This window comes from Sinohyriopsis cumingii, chromosome 4, assembly GCF_028554795.1.
Source record: "Sinohyriopsis cumingii isolate HCF-2022 chromosome 4, ASM2855479v2, whole genome shotgun sequence".
NCBI lineage: Eukaryota > Metazoa > Mollusca > Bivalvia > Unionida > Unionidae > Sinohyriopsis > Sinohyriopsis cumingii.
Genome location: NC_142964.1, coordinates 2,425,409 through 2,443,635, shown reverse-complemented (window position 1 = coordinate 2,443,635; position 18,227 = coordinate 2,425,409). Strand labels below are relative to the sequence as shown.

Genomic DNA, 18,227 nt, shown 5'->3' with positions numbered 1-18,227 from the left:
AATACTTCACCGGTTATCGTTGTAACGGTTATTGGAAATCTCAGCGATGTTTCTAATCTCGCTATGTCGCTGATGGTTGCTCCACGCTCTTTTACGGTTAGTTCCCATTGGTTTATTTTGCTACGCCGTAGATCAGTCAGTTTATTTCCTCGACATGCATTTGTAAAATGCTCTATTATTCGTTCTGCTACACAATTTATCCCAGTTGACTGTTTCATCGGTTTCAGTTTTCCGATATCAGGTTTCTTATTTAACGGGTATATTCCATAAACAACTGCTGTTTCAGGATACGCTCGTTCATAGTATGGTCTGTCAACTCCGGTTAACAGTCCCGGCTTGGAGTCGCGGCTGACAGTGACTGTTTTCATGTCGCTGAGAACTGGTTCAAATTTATCACGTATGATCCAATCGCCTGATTCCACCCGGACAATAAATTTTACTCTGAAGAAATATCTTTTACCGTCAAGTTGTGATATTATCATTGCTGCGCGGTTGTCGTTCATGGTAGCATCAACAACACCATCAATTCGAAATGTTGACCAACTATGAGATGCACCATCACGCTTGAATTCATTGATACAATCGCGTATTTTATTCAACAGGGTTTTATCGTTTATTAACGCTTTTGGTGTGTCCTTGAGGACTCTATCGAGATTGAACTTAATATTTTTCCAGGACTTAATTACTGCTAATCTCTCAAACTCATCCATATAATTAAAACAAGTATTTAAATGAAAGAATATAGTATAATGAATCACTGCAAATGGTTGATGATTGGGTCGATAACCCCGTGCAATAAATCATGTAGAGGTGAATTCTGCGGGTATCATTTACAAAGCGTTCGTAATGGTTCTCTTGGCCCTCTCCCGTGCTTGGTTTGCCACGTCGGTGTAAGAGGAAAATCACAGTTATGTATTAATTGTGGCGGAAAGCGATACAGGGAACTAAAACGCTATTATGACAAGCGAATTAAAAACGCCGTCATTGACCCCACCGCCGATTTCGTCATTAAAACCCCCCAAGACTACGTTGAAAGATTCATAATTAAACCAAATAATAAATTAGACAAATAGTATTATTATACAAATGGACCAAGAATTTCAGCCGCATCCTGTGTTCGTCAGTTACGAGGCGTCTCGCGACGGCATTGTTAGAAACCGCAAACTGAAGAAGCCGGTTGGTACCGTAAATAATCACGGGTATTTAATGTTTGGTGCCGGAAAGAAGAAATATCTCTGTCACAGAATCATCTATGAATGTTTTCACGGATTAATCGAGAATGGGCTTGTTATTGATCATATTAATAATAATAAGACTGATAATTCTCTTACAAACCTGCAAGCTGTCTCGCAGAGTCAAAATACCAAAAAAGGCCAAACCGGTAAATACCCAAAGAAAGCAAAACCCGTAAAGTCATTTGATACAACAACTCACGAGGAAAAAATATTTCAGTCGATGAATGAAGCCAGTAGATACTTTGACATTTGTATCGCCTCAATACGAAAAGTAGCAGAACGAGTATATCAAACAGCAATCTCAAAAAAGACCGGGCATAGAATTCGATTTTCATATGTAGATACGAAGTCACCGGCGCCTATGGCGCTGACGAGGTCACGTCTAACGAATTATTAAACACCTCGGGATTGATACACGGGGTTTCATTTTTCTTTTTATTAATATTTTTGATATTAGAAACAAGATGTTTTATAAGAATAATGAATATCGAAGACATCAATAATATATTAGCCGAGATTTCAAAATTAAAAAATCAAGGAATTGAATTATCTGATGGTCTCGACAGTGAAAAAATATTATCCGATTATGAGATTATTAACGAACAATCGAAACGGGGGCGTTTTACCCTGGCCCGCGAGTACTTTTTTATAAAACGATTACAACATACGATCAATGAAAACTTGTACCACAATGACGCAAATGCATTCATTGGACTATTCACTGCCGTTGAAATAATACGAAAAAAACTTGGACGTGTTTATGAACGACGCAGGGAGATTTCTAGTAAAATCAAAAACATTAGAAGAATTATAGACGGAGCCTCCGGCGAGAAATTAGAAATTGCATCGCAATTGCAATAATGGTAGGTGAATCACTTACTACTCGGCTAGCCAGAGAGCGGCTAGCAGCGCTTAAAAAGTTCATACCGTTACGAGACAGGGTCCGAGAACAACTTCAAACGCGGCAGCAAATGCAAACTGATTTTACTGTTGGAAGCGAACAACTCTTTGCCCCGGTAACTAAAGCGACCAAAGATGTTACGGCGGCAACTGTACCCGTTCTTGGTGCGCTTGAAAAGATAGCGGCTCAGACCGAACAAACAAAAAGGTCTTTAGAAACACTTCCTGCAAAAATAGCGGCTGCTACAACACGGAGGCCACCACCACTCGCTATAACCGAACCACAAGAACCTTATGTTACAATGGCCGATGAAGAAGAACTAGGTGCTACTGCGAAAGAACCAGAAGAAGAAATACCCGAAGAAACACCAGAAGAAGAAATACCGGAAGAAAAAGAGGGGAATATACCCCGTATTGTACTCAAGAAGAGCACAATAGATGAAATTAGAGGCTTCAACAGCAGGGAAGAATTAATTAATTTTACTGCCAACAATTTTGCTAAGAGCATACGAGATAAGAAGCATATCAATAGCGGTTACGAGAAAAATATAAAGTCGTTAAAGGACTGGGCAAGAATAGTGTATTTAGCAAGTAAACATAAAGATGCATTACCACATCGTAGTAAATCCGATTACGACGCATTCCACAAGGAAGTTAAGAGTATAACACCAAAAAAAGGAAAAGGATACCCTGTTGGTAAAGAATCCTACGGCGTTACCTGCCCTAATAGTGTTCTCAGTGATATATCACGGCTGGAAGTACTAATTGGAGGAAAACGAGCCGGAAATAACTCTACGGAAATAATCAATGAGGCCGCTGATATTTGCAAGCGTTTATTTGCAGGCGGTATTATGGACATTAATGCATATCGAACGCTCATAGACGAACTCGTGGATGATTAATTGGAAAACTGGTGTTTTTAATAAGGATGATCATACACTACAACCATGATAAACCAGTACTCGTCTACGTGGTAAACTCGCGATTGCCTGTTTACCGCGCGTACTATGGAGATGGTCTCGGTAGCACCATTGCGGGGTTATTTACAAGAATGGCTCCAAAAGTAGCGCCGTTAGCCAAACAATTAGGAATGAAGGCTATTGATGTTATTCGTGATAAGGGTATTAGTGCTATTGGAGACGTTGCCGGAAAGGCGCTTTCTGCCGCGCGAGACAAACTAATGTCGTTGGTGAAATCCAGGAGAAAAAAACAGAAACCACCGGTGATGCCATCAACGACAGTGATGCCTGCAAATGTCAGTAAAGTAATAAATAACGCCGTGGAAGAAAAATTAGAGTCGTTGGCGACGACTCAGTCGTTGGCGACGAAGCCATCAATGGCTGAGCCATCCGCCGATGCGGCAACCAACGCGCTCATGAACGCGATAGCGGGGAGTGGTTTAAATTCAAAGAATTTACGACGAAAAAATCGCAATTGAAAACATCAACATGATAAATAATAGAATGTTTGCGCGTACCGCTGATCCCGCGTTTGATATGGATGCCCCAGTGCGCAGGGATGATTCTGTCCGTGATTATCAATATTATTCTTATTATGCAGCGCAACCCGACCTACGATCGCGAATTGAACTTCAAGTCCAAGATACCAGTAAATACTTTCTGCCGTGTGAAGCGTTTATCGAAATCGAGGGAGAACTCGTGACAAATGCCGCCGATAATGCACCATACGCAGATGACCATCGTGTTCGAGTTGGCTTCGTCAACAACGGTATCATGGCGTTATTTGAGAGCGCCAGATATCTTATTGACGGGCGAGAAATTGAATCAATAGAACGCGAGGTTGATGTTGCAACGACGATAATTGGGTTGGCGAGATACTCGGATGATTATACAAGATCGGCGGGCCCATCTATAATGTTCGCAAAGGACACCACTAATAACGCTGATCATATTCAGTATATCAACGTGCTAGCGAAGGAAAATATCGCAGGTGATCAGGCTGAAGCAGCCAATCCAGATCGCAGAGCAAAACCAGGCGCTGATTTCAATATTATAAAAAGTCTTAACGGTAATTACAATATGGGATTCGCAGCACGAGTAGGAATGTTGCAAGGACCACGCCGACAGTTTTCATGCGCGATTCCACTCCATCACATATTTGGATTCTGCAGAAATGTCAGAAAAGTTGTCTATGGGGCTAAGCATACAATCGCGCTGACGCGAAGGGGCGATGATAACAATGCAATATGGCGTGCTGCTGGCGTCACTGCCGGTAAAGTCGTTTTAACTAAAATGGCATTGTGGATGCCGGTGCTGACTCCATCAGTTACCACGGAAGCACGATTGTTAGCATTTATGGAACAGGGAGGGAAATCGTTGTTGAGTTGGCTAGCGGTAACAACTGATGCTAAAGAGGATAACGTCGCCGATACGTTTACATGGCACCTGGCGTCAAAACAGGGTGTTTCAGCCCCGCGTCATATATTCATAGCGCTGCAGAATAGGGAACGATTGGGTAGTCAAGAACGCAGCCATATGATATTTGATCAATTAGGAGTCAGGGATGTTTCGCTGAGAATAAACGGACAACAGGAACCATCCGAGGATATACAGCTTAATTACGGTGACAACCATGTCGCACGTGTGTATCATCGATTGCTGTCATATATGGGTCGTGATCAAAACGTCGACACTGGTTTGCAAATATCACAACTTGATTTTAAAAACCTGTATCCGATTTATTACTTTTCGTTGGAACATCTTGATTTAACGAGACAATCCGTCGTTGATATACACTTCCGAGCTCGTATAGCCCCGGCTGGTGCCAATTATAGAGCGGTTGCTGTCATTCTCAGCGATAAATCAATGCTGCTAGAAGGTGTTGGTGGACGAATGAGAATCGTTGATGCGCCAGTGGAAAACATGTAATTGAAAGCACAAAACGCGTTTACAATAAAATGTCGTATAGTGTCGTCAGTGTAGAGTTGACTGATGGTCAAGTCAAGAAATTACGATCAAAGTCGGCTAAACAATGCGGGACCACAATAACGCTGAAGCCGTCACAGATGGCGGGTGGTAATCATAAGATATCGTTGACGGCGCGTCAAATAAAACATTTCAATGATGCGATGAAGAATAAAAAGGGTGTTCAAATAGATTTTTCCGCCGCAGCAATTAAAAACATGGAAAGGACCGGTGGGATATTTCCGCTGTTAGCTGCGATTCCGGCATTAATTGCCGCGGCCGCACCAGCAGTGGCTAAGGCGGCGGCGTTAGGAGCCGTTGGTACCGCGGCGGGGATGGCATTGAAGAAGGCAACCGGGAAAGGCTACAAAAAAAAACGACCCGTGGCCGGAAAGGGTCTAAGACTACCGGGAACCCCGTATTCATGGTACTCGGGAAAGGGTCTAAGACTACCGGGAACCGTTTATTAACGCAAGAGTCTATGACTCCTGAGTCAATGACTCCTGAGTCTATGACTCCAATGTCTAATTTTGATTTAATAGACGCCGCAAACGCGCTAGCGATAAAAAACTTCAGAGGTGTTTTTATGAGGGATCAATTGCCGGCGGCACCAAGGAATATTGAAACCGGCATAATTAACCTCGATGGGTCCTCCGGAGCGGGAACTCATTGGGTTGCGTACGCGATTGATCCGCGCGCGATCGTCTATTTTGATTCATACGGGTTAGCCCCGCCGAAAGAGTTCATGCGGTATATCCGGGCGTGTTCAGCCCGGGCGTGTTCAGCCCGGGTTTTTTATTCCACGCTGCCAACACAGCAATTGAGTGACCCACCGATATGTGGCCGTGAGGTATTGAACGTACTCGCGGCGATTTCATCATCGCGGAAACCACCTCATGTGGTTGTAAACGAATACACTAGTGGGGTCGTAGAAGCTCAACGGATTTTAGAGAATAACATTTACAATAACGATGATTGATATTTGGGGACGACCGGTTTCGGCGCTGAAAGAATCCACGGAAACGGCCGCCGCCGACATAAAAAAACTAATTGAGGATGAAATCGCTGATACGTTGAACTTAACCAGTGTTGACCCAGATGAAATAGTTGTATTTCAAGACCGCCAGGGTAAATTGAAATCTAGTAATGTGTCGCTAAATGACGTTTTATTACGACAGCGTGATGCCGCCGAGAACACCATCGCGTTGTATACCGGCGACGGACTACTCAAACCGGGTAGACATATAGTGGAGATAGAGAATACGATAGAATTAATCCAAGACGGTGTTATAAGGTTGAATAGATCAATAATCGAACTCGAAGGGCATGTGAAAGCAACTATCGATAGATTTTTTGGGTACCCGATAGTATTCGAACCAAATCTTGCAACAATAAAAAATACTATTTTGGAGTTTACGACGCTGTCGGGCCAATTTTACACGTTACGAAAAAATGTTAACAGGATCGATGACAACTTTGATAAATTCCTTGGTAAAAAAAATACCAAGCCGGATGAAATCACAATAACTATAAATGATATCACTGCGTATGGACAGGAAATAGAAACAATCAAAACTGATGTTGAAGCGAACAAAAAGGGTGTGGACGCGCATGAACGGGAAATAGAAATAATCGGCGCTAATGTTGCAACGATCATAAATAATGTAGACTCGCATGGACGGAAAATAGAAACAATCAAAACTGATGTTACAACGATCATAAATAATATGGACGCGCATACACAGGAAATAGGAACAATCAAAACTGATGTTGAAGCGAACAAAAAGGGTGTGGACGCGCATACACAGGAAATAGGAACAATCAAAACTGATGTTGAAGCGAACAAAAAAAATGTAGACGCGTATTGGCGGGGAATAGGATTAATCAAAACTGATGTTGCAGCGAACAAAAAAGGTATAGACGTACATACATATGAAATAGGAACAATCAAACTTGATGTTGCAGCGAACAAAAAAAGTATGACCGAGAATACACGGGAAATAGAAACAATCAAAACTAATGTTGCAACGAACAAGAATAATATAGACGCGCATTGGCAGGAAGTAGGAATAATCAGAACTGATGTTGAAGCGATTAAAGACGGGCTACCGAGAGTAGCAGAGCAATTCGAAAAAATAAAAATCCCTCATGAGAACATCATCAACACAGTATACACAATTCGGCATGGATCATTCGATTGGACTCCTACACAGAATACAGTAAATATCACCGCAACTGTTAAGGGCATTTATCGATTGACACTGGTTTCAATGATGCAGTTTAATATATTATCGTCGAGTTCATCCGGGTTTAACAATACAATATCAACAATTATAGACAAGAACGCAACTGAACAGTTTACAATTTATGCCGTTGATGGAAATCTAGCCCGGGCAAACATTACATGGTATGTGGAATTTGTAGCGAATCTAAGTAATTAAAAACACTAGTTCTTTTAAAATAAAAATGACCACCAAGGAAATTGAATCAGAGGTATCACCGACGTCACATCAATATCGATTCGATACCGCAAAAGAATTTTCCGCGAACTTGAAAACGCTTTCCGAACAATACCGTGTAAAAATAAAAAAATACCGTCGTAAAATAACCGCCATCGACGCGGTCGTGTACTCGGTGTCGGGTATAGTAGCTGGCGCCGGTGTTATTTTATCCACGGTGACCACGATAACCCCAATCGCTGTTCCAATCGCTGTCTCCGCAATGACAACAGTTGCTGGAGTTGCCAACGCAATCACTAGGAAGATATCATCGTGTTTTCAGAAAAAACTCAACGAGTATACAGTAAAACATCAAATAGTATCCGACGCATACTCGAAATTATCCGGGTTGATCTCGTTATCGATTGATAATTTGTTCGTATCCGATGTTGAATTCTCCACGATGGTCCAGTTATATAGCTCCGCGATGTCAAAAATCGAGGATTTTCAACTGGAAGCCGAAACCACCTGGTTGTTAAAATTAGACACTAAAAACAACGAATAATAATAATGTCGCTGAACCCCGAAGGGTCTCAATTACTTCAGCGGATCGCGGAGAACACCACTCCGGTACAAACAAGTATGATATCGATAACATCAACGAAACCCGAATTCAGTGTGAACTTCCCATCACCGGTTCCAGTAAAGGAAATAGCGCTGGCAAAATTGCGAGTATATCACAGTTGGCCTAATATCCGAGCGGACGCATTTAACGGACAACAACCTAATAACTCGCTGGTTTTTGCACGGACAAATAAACCCGATGGGACCCCAAACTGGGAGGAGGTTACAATACCAACTGGGTCATACCAAATAGAGCAAATCAATAAAGAATTTCAACGCAGGATAAAATCGATCACAGGAAAGGAATCAAAAATCGCTATTACGGTTCATGAACCGACGTTATCGTCGACGATTGAAATAAGCACACCGGGGTATATGGTTGATATTTATAACAGTTCAATAAGAACCATACTAGGATGGCCTGAGAATCCACCCGCGGACACCCCCCCATCAACTATCCTCAGACACGATAACGGAGATGGTGGTAGGCATATTGCTCCATACAACGTAAATATCGCATCAGTGATAGCGATCAATCTAGTGTGTGATGTTATCGAAGGGAGTTATCAGGTGGATACCAAGCAATCAAATCAAGCTCAACAGGGGTATATCCTTTATTCGTTTTCACCAACAGCCCCTCCGGGATTTTTAATCGTTGAGAGTCCGATTAATCCGGTCTATATGAGATGCCATAATCGGTTTTTAACGAGAATTAATTTTAAACTCACCGATCAGTCAAATAACCTAATTGATCTGCAGGAGGAGGAGTTAGTGATCACTCTGTTTGTAAGATCATTGTAAATAACCACTTAGCAGCAGAGGGGGCAATGACATCGACGCGGTCGTCGATGTGCTTACCGGACGCTGACGACACTGGGGATCGGCGCGCAGAAGGTGTTAATTAAACCAAATGACGTCACCATCGTGTAAGATGGACCGACGTCGTTTTTTTTTTACCAGGCGCTGACGACACTAGATCGTTGAGTGCAGAAAGTAATAATTAAGCAAAATAACGATTGGACAAAATGTCCGATTCGCCCCCTCTGCTGCTAATCGGGATAAAGGATCGAAAGTTTATGGGGACAAATGGGAATGGTAAATGTTCACGTTAATAATGGAAAATGAGTCGTATGTTCATGGGAACAAGCTAGAATGGTAATGATAAAACCGTTAAGGGGTAAAGTTTCAAAAGGTTATGGGGACAAAACAAAATGGTAAAATTAAATTTTTAGTAAGATGCATTCTAATACACAACATAGCAGCCTTTGTTTACTTTCGAGATGTGTTTATAAATATATTTAACTTGCATGCATACAAACATGTTATCACATAAGATAGGATTCGGTGTAAAGAGGAATGAAATAAACACACATTCTTACACAGACATACTATCGCACAAATAAGGTACGAAGTATTTATCGACACACTACAATACCCTCACACATACAAATACCCTCTAAAGAACGGTATACCGATTTAGATCCTCATCCTCCCCTATCCAAAACAGGCAGAAGACGCCGTCCTCTAGTATACAATTATTAACCTGATTCCTATGCCGCAGGATTAAAGTAAGTACAGCCTCTTTGATTTTATAAAACAAATTATCACATAGTCGGTACACTTTGCCAACAGTGTGTGCAGTTTCGTATTTTTGATATTATAAAATGTGAACATATCACTTTATGTGATTCTGATTGGTCCAAATAAGCCCATGAAATTATTTTGCAGTATTGTCTTTACTGATTGCTGCGATCGTGGGAAAACATTTGTAGCCCTGCCTTCTGGAATGGTTTTGTTTTTTTTCAATGAACATTTTGGCGGCAATTTTTCAACTCGACTCGCGAAAGAAAATTGAGGAAAAATGATCTCGGCTGTCTGATTATGGACAATTGATCTCCACAAGGGTTTGTCGTGTCGTATATAACATTATCATCATAAGAAAAAAGCTAAAAACTCCAATACAAGAATAACAACAAGAAGTGAAACTAAGGGTATTGCTTAGTTCATAGCGGGGGTGTAGGGTTGGGTCCAAACAGGAGAGGGTCGGTGTGTAGTCAACCTTGTCCGATGGGGCCAGGCCACTGACTCTTCCTGTAGCTGTGGTGCTCTACAGACCATGACACACATTGTGAACAACTGTCCCTTGACAAAGTTCCTCGGTGGACAGCAGGTTTTGCACTTTACTAATGATGACGCCGTTAAAAGGCTGGGCATGTACCGGTCTCCAAACTGACAGAAGCTTGTCCAACCACTGCATATTTACAATTCCGAGTCAAAATCAAATGTGTTTACATATTCTGTTTTCTGCTATTCCAGGTCAAGTACTGCAAATATCCGGTCACAAAAAAATTACAGTAAATATGTGAATTTCTGCACCCAGTAGTCCTTCTTTCACATGAATATTGAAACAATGTAAAGTTTAGTTGTGAAGGGTATATAACTGTGGATCGTCTTCTGCACGGTGTATTGCAACAAACAATGCGACATCATGCTCATTGGACATTCTGTGCTGAAAAATGATTGAAACACAGATTTTTATGCCACAGATATTTTATGATCTTATTAAAAAATCTGAATATATCCATTGAATTTAACTCTCCATTTAGTTCTTGTTGAAAATTATCTTTACAACGTTGTTAAAATATAATAAAAAAGAATTCTTCATCACCCTCCCCTTGATTAACCCAAACTTTTCGCTTTCCGTACGGAAAATGTAGATTCTTAACTTTGTTCATCCAGCACTTACCGTGTTCGCCCCATGCATTTTTAGAAAACAATACACAGACAAGATATATGTAATAAGATACTGTCCTTATCATGCATTCACTAAAATACCAGCATTTATATCTTCTTAAGTATCTCCCTTTTCGAAAGACTACAGTTTAGTTGGGGTTTTGTTTCTTCAGTTATATCTTTTACTTTCAGTTGTTGCAATATTCATTTATTTATAATTATTTCGAAGCTAAATAGCAGTATCGGCAAAAGCAACCAAGTCATCTGCATACACAAGTGCAGATAAATTAGCGAATTCTAATGTTTACATCGTTATTCTGCTCAGAAATGTCTTTAAATCGTTTAAGAATAATTAAAATTAAAAAAGGTGATAAAATGGAACCATGCCTTACCCCAGCCGGGCAGTTAAATATTTATGTCAAGCCATTTGGTGTTTTCGCACAAGCTTTGACATTTGTATACATGACTTTCAGTATCGTAAGCATTTTACTACTAATATTTTGATTTACTAATTTATGATAAAAGCAAGCCCCTGTCAATACGTTCAAAGGCTTTCTCGTTATCAACGAAATGGCATAAAACCTACCTCTTTGTTTCCTTAAATATTTACATGTCAGTGTGTTTAGGGTAGATATATTATCTACAATGGAATATCCACCTCTAAAACCAGCTTGTTCTTCACCTAAAATATCATTTTCTTTGATATAGTTCTCCATTCTCATTTAAAATGAAGGTAAATATTTTGCCGAGGACTAGAAAAGGCTAATCCCTCTACAACTTTTAGGCATATTTATATTCCTCTTTTTGTGAATGGGTGTGATAACTGCCGTGGACCAACACTTTAGGAAGTGTCCAAGATCAGATAATTTATTGAATATAGATACTAAGATAGGTAATAGTTCCAGTTGCCTTAAAAAATCACCTGAAAGGTGGTCAATTCCACCTGATTTTCCAGACTTCATACTTTTTATAGCATGTTGTATTTCTGATTCCCTTACTTCACCGTCCAAATTTTCATGACCAATATGAGTTGTTTAATTAATCTAAACAAAATTCCATCATCATATAGTATAACAAATAAGTCAGAAAAGTACTGGTACCATCCCGTGATTTAGACCGATGGCCTATGTTACAAATACATTAGTAGTAGTAGTAGTAGTAGTAGTAGTAGCACAACTTCGTAGATGAATATGTGACCGACGTGGGTTTGTGAGAGAGTTTACCAGTGGCTTCCAGTATCCAGTAGTTATATTTTATTTTTTGTACTTTCAGCAGTGACAACAACAACAAAAAGTTCCCTTTTACAATAACTGATAAAATTAGTGTACATTGAACTTGTTCTGCTTCATTTCTTCACCACATGGGAGCAGCCACTTTGAATAACTGTCTACTTTAGGCAGCGCGTTTTTCCCTAATAAGATATATAAATAAATTGTATTCACAATACATGGCATCAGCATAGTGTTAGGACTCTGTGATCTTAAACTAAGCAACAGAAAACAGCGAAAACCAGCAAGTTTTGTAAAATTCATACAATAATTTGTTTTACTAAAATGCAAAGAGAACTTACATTATTGTGAATTAAATCCAAAGCAGTCCCAAACGTTTAATCACAGATGCAAGCCTATGAAGTTCCAATTGAATTTTAGTGGTGTTCCAAATAAATTGAATTTTTTGTACGTTTATGTGGTATCGAATGTGCTAATGTGCCAATGGCCTGGAATATAGTGATGTGTTAAGTCCTTTTTTGTATCATAATAATATGGTCCAAATGCCATTGTCTGAACTCACTATAGTTCCAAAATTAATGTTTAAGTCCAAAACTATAATTTAGCTCTTTGTAATTCCAGTGAATAATAATTTGAATACATAAATCAACTAATACAACAACAAGAATAATTCTGCTTCGGATTTTTAGGTAAGACTAATAATCCTAATTTAAACAAGATTTTATATAGTTTGCCTCGTTCGCAATTTCTATTTTCTGGAAATATTTTGTGAACTTAACGGGAAATTTCCATTCTGGAACATTCTAAGGTCAGAATCAAGATTTCATCTTTGCTTCAAACTGAAGTAAACATGTTTCCAAACTATACTGATATAGATATTTAATATATACTCATAAAGAAATATTAGTAATGTTATTATATTGTTTACAAAATAAATGTCACTGGTTAGGTACAGCATTACCTTGATTTTGGACGAAGGTCAATTACAAAATAGAGATATACATAACATATAATGCTGGAGAAAAGCCAACAAACTGTACAAATTAAATATACATAACACAAACATGCTTTACATTTTGCTTGTTGCAAATATAAACAACATTATCTTACACTTGCCCGCGTTCAGAATACTGAAGAATTATACAGCAGACACATAACTGCTGCTAATGCTACTTATACTGTTCTTGTTTCTACTTCTAACGTCATTGATGCTGCTAGTGCCTTACTATTGTTGCTGCCTATACTGTTGTTGCTACCATCTGTTGCTGCTGCTATTAAATAATGATGTTGCTTCTACATATACTACTACTACTAGTGGTCTTCCTATGGTCATTGGCTGTCGCTTCCCAGATACGCTATCGTTTCAGCCTGCGATCATGTCGAAACCAACAAATTTATATGCACCACTGCTACTCTGTGGTTTTTCTTTGTGTTTTTTTTTAATTTATAGATCAAGCTATACAAACGAACATTCTATCACGTAATTCCACACAAATGACGCCTTTTCTTATTGTTTCTTGTGTATGTAATTCGTGTATTTCAAAATGATTACCCATTCGCATACCCGTTATATTTTATACCTCACTAGACCCGACTATCTGTAATTACATTGTTGTGTATGGAATTCCTGCCGAAAATTCTCTCATAATCCTTGAAAAAAAATTAATTTAAATCGACATTTAATGTAGTCTGATCGGACGCGAAACATGATTCAGTGAACGTATCCAGGTAAAGTAATAGTAAAATGAATGATTTCGTCCAATATTTAATCCGATAAATGTATGAAAGAGGACCTCTACTTTTGACAGTAACCTATCTTTGATGCTGATGCTGCAATTTAGACAACAAATGCGGTGAAGCCGAATAAGAAAAGTTTTAACATTATTATAAAGCTTTAATAGTATTATAAAGTTTGAATATTATAATAAAGTTGAATATAATTATAAATTTTGCATTATTATTATTATGAAGTTTTATTAGTATTACATTAGTATTTTAAGAGTCTGAGGTGAGAATTATTAAACGCAGAAAATTAAAGTGATTATTTTGAACATTAAAATTTTAAACTTTTTACAGTCATTTCTCTCTAATTTTGCCAACTTCGCTGTCCCAGCTCTCTTTTAGCTGGAAAGAGAAGCCATTTTGCCCACATATTAGATTCCAACATGGACCCTAATTTATTAGTCTAAGCTATTTTGGACTCTTTGTGTTCCTTGCTGCACAAAGTTTAGCAATTTCTCTCTCTAAGTGAGAGTAGTAAACGACTTTGATTTTTATAAGTTCCGATTTTGAATGAGATTGAATTTCAGGACAAAACAGACAAGGAAAAACGCTTGGTAATTTCTGCAAAGGACTTTAATTACAGTGTGACAGTAAAGCAATATATGGTAGGAAAAATATCATGATATATACTATTTACATTGAAAGACAATACGTTTTGAAATGGAAACCTGATACAAAGGAAATAAAGACTATTATGTCCATACGTATATTTTCTTTTATATTTCACTGCATTATTCACGCTTATAATAATAACGTGTGGGTTTTTTAACATTTTTTTGACGATACCGAGTCTTTAACCGGTTGCTATATACAATTTTCGGGGTAATCCCTCACGACTATTATCACTTCGATTATTACTGCTACTTCTTCTAATACAACGGCTACTACTACTAGTATTACTGCTGTTACTACTACTACGTTTCCGACTAATACTACTACACATGCTGCTGCTGCTGTTACACTACTATCATGACCACATTTTGTGATAGTGTCGCATTGCTACAAACTAATACCCATGCAAAAATGTGAAGTAGCCTCAACTAGTGTCGCATTGCTACAAACTACTACCCATGCAAAAATGTGAAGTAGCCTCAACTAGTGTCGCATTGCTACAAACTACTACCCATGCAAAAATGTGAAGTAGCCTCAACTAGTGTCGCATTGCTACAAACTACTACCCATGCAAAAATGTGAAGTAGCCTCAACTAGTGTCGCATTGCTACAAACTAATACCCATGCAAAAATGTGAAGTAGCCTCAACGAGTGTTCGCGGAATAAAGAAAACTAAATTATCGCTACAGTTATCAAAGTAATGTCTTTCATTACAAAATTATATTTTGTAGATGGAAGGCAGAGACAATATACGGGGCCCCAAGTGGCCGAGTGGTCTAAAGCGCTTACGGATCATTGCCATCTCACCTCTGTCTGCGTGGGTTCGAGTCTCTGATTCGGCCAATGTGGGTATATGAGAAAGCTTGCCAGTAGCTTCTCGTGGGTCTGTGGTTCTTTCCGGGGTTTTCCCGGGTTCTTCCTCCATCATTAATACTGGCCGCCATGTATGGCCTATCGTGTGCTGAAAAATGGCGTTAAACCCTACAACAGCAACAGCAACAGAGACAATATACAACTAAGGCTGCAGCGCTTACCTAAATTGTGTAAACGGTTTAAAAACAAACTGAACTAAACTGTATAATCGAAACGTTTAGAGAGACTCAACTTTGAATCTAACGACCCGTAAGGCTTACTGAACAGCCGAAAGATATTATAATAAGCATGGTGTACATCGCTCGGCTTGAGATTTGCGGTACGTCCTTTTAATGATACGGTTTAGTTTATAAGTCGCATCTCCGATAAATATATCTGACAGTTTTAGCAAAACATTCCCAGATTTCATTTATATTATTTCCTACCGTCACATATATGACAAGGTAGCAAAAATTTGATAAGGAATCGTACGTAATGCCTGGACCATGGGATGTTTTGTATAATTCTCAATGACTATGCACTTACAAACTTTAGTTTTATTATCTGACATATTGTTCAAAGCAAAATACTGAAGCTGACAGAAATTTCTGTCATCATTATCAGTAGATTAACTTGATGTGTAATCGTATGTAATGTGCGTTATAACAGGTAAGTTCAACGTGGTTTTTTTTTTTGTTTGTTTTTTTTTTTACAATGTCACATGTGAAAGTCATAGATAATTACTTTAAGAAAAGTTTTCATAAAATCCATCCAAAGAATAATTTCAGGGAAAGATATGGAAGTATATAATTACCGTATATAATAGCTATTTCTTGAGTCCTGCTGCAAATTACACTGACCCAGATCTGCATAACGGGCCGGCAGATCTGGATTTGTGCAATTGTTAGTAGTAACCAGCAGAACAAACAATCTAGACCCTTATCTTCGGACTCCATAGACTACACAGGTCAGGATCTATGTTGCCTGCATTTTTACTCGACTTATAAGTTAGTTCATATGGTATAAGTAGTAATTCCTGCGTCCATGACAGTCCCATACAGGTCCGTTTACACGTTTACCAATTTTATACAAATTGATATGTGTAACCATTGTAGCCTCGACGAAACGCAGAACGTATACGATATATGCAACTGTATCATCATGTTAAGTCTAATTTCTACTTTTAATTGAAACGATATGCAACTTCTATTTTATCTTGATTTTAGGAATAAATGATTTAGCTATTTAAAATATGCAAACATTTCGGCATTAAATTATATATATATATATATATATATATATATATATATATATATATATATATATATATATATATATATATATATCAGATAAAAAGAAACAGACCATAGGTATTGAAAACAAAAATACACACATCAAGGACATGAGTTAATGGGGTCTGAGTTTCCGGAAGGGAGACACGTAAGAGATTCTATTTTCCTGCAAAGTTTTAGTTTCAACTCTTTTTGTTTTTTCTTCCAGCTGGAACCTTGAAAAAAGTGGGTATGTGAGTGGCAGCCGCACTGTGGACGATTTTCTGAGAGCAGGTGAAATTGATTCGTCCTACAATATTTTCTTATCAAATTGTCTGACTGCAGCCAATAAAATGTGGAGACTTGTGGATGACTGACAGGCGATATGTTTTTCTTGTACTTCCGGATAGTAATTTGCTGAACAACAGTACAATTAATTTTTTACAATAAAACAAACATTATCAAAGTGTCATTTTGTATTTACTATTTAAAGTCTGCTTCCTCTCTAACACGAATAACCATACTTGTGACGACAAAAGGTTGGTAAGGAAATTATCAGCTCTCAGTTTCATATATCACTATGACTTCTATAAGACACCTTTTCAGTATATCTGGCACAATGTTGTCGAGAATGGAAACGGCCAAATTTCGTTGCTTCAAACACGGATGCCTTGGATTGCATGAAACTATTCTGGACAGCCTGACATGATATCTATCATTATATGAAACCTCCTTAACTGAACCAATAAACACTCGAACTAATTTACTGGACACATGGAGGGTCGTGTTAATCCGGGTTTCACTTTTCAGTTGATACAAATAGTTCATGGGTTGGCTGTCACAATGTCTTGCGAGACGGGTTAAAGTAATGGCTATAAAATGTTGACAAGTCAATCCACGTTAAGGCCTTTCTACATAAAGCAGTTTCAAGTAATGGTTATTAAACATTGACGAGTCAATCCACGTTAAGGCCTCTCTACATAAAGCAGTTTCAAGTAATGGTTATTAAACATTGACGAGTCAAGCCACGTTAAGGCCTCTCTACATAAAACAGTTTCAAGTAATGGTTATTAAACATTGACGAGTCAATCCACGTTAGGGCCTTACTACATTAGGCAGTTTCAGGTAATGGTTATTAAACATTGACGAGTCAATCCACGTTAAGGCCTTTCTACATAAAACAGTTTCAAGTAATGGTTATTAAACATTGACGAGTCAAGCCACGTTAAGGCCTTTCTACATAAAGCAGTTTCAAGTAATGGTTATTAAACATTGACAAGTCAATCCACGTTAAGGCCTTTCTACATAAAACAGTTTCAAGTAATGGTTATTAAACATTGACAAGTCAATCCACGTTAAGGCCTTTCTACATTAAACAGTTTCAAGTAATGGTTAAAATGCTGACATGTCAATCTACTCGAAGGCCTTTCTACATAAGGCAGTTTGTAGTTAATCACCAGTAGACATAATCTGGTAATTCAAATATTCTAATTTGTTTTCTTTCGAAGTTCAACGATTGTAAAGCTTTTGAAAATGGTATGCATGTTTATATACGTACTATTCACTCAAACATCATTTGTGTCATAACATTTATGTGAATTTAAAACTTGATATTTACTATGAGATG

At 38.4% G+C, this 18,227-nt stretch overlaps 1 protein-coding gene across 1 annotated transcript in view; it reads left to right on the top strand.

The window, feature by feature from the left end:
- The window catches only part of LOC149800530 (uncharacterized), a 32,463-nt gene extending 15,396 nt beyond the window's left edge, over nucleotides 1-17,067 (top strand). The window contains exon 3 of the mRNA XM_089954459.1: nucleotides 16,830-17,067. Coding sequence (XP_089810585.1) covers nucleotides 16,830-16,977 — 148 coding nt within the window. The 3' untranslated portion in view covers nucleotides 16,978-17,067. The remainder of the gene's footprint in view (nucleotides 1-16,829) is intronic.
- The last annotated feature ends 1,160 nt before the right edge of the window (nucleotides 17,068-18,227 follow it).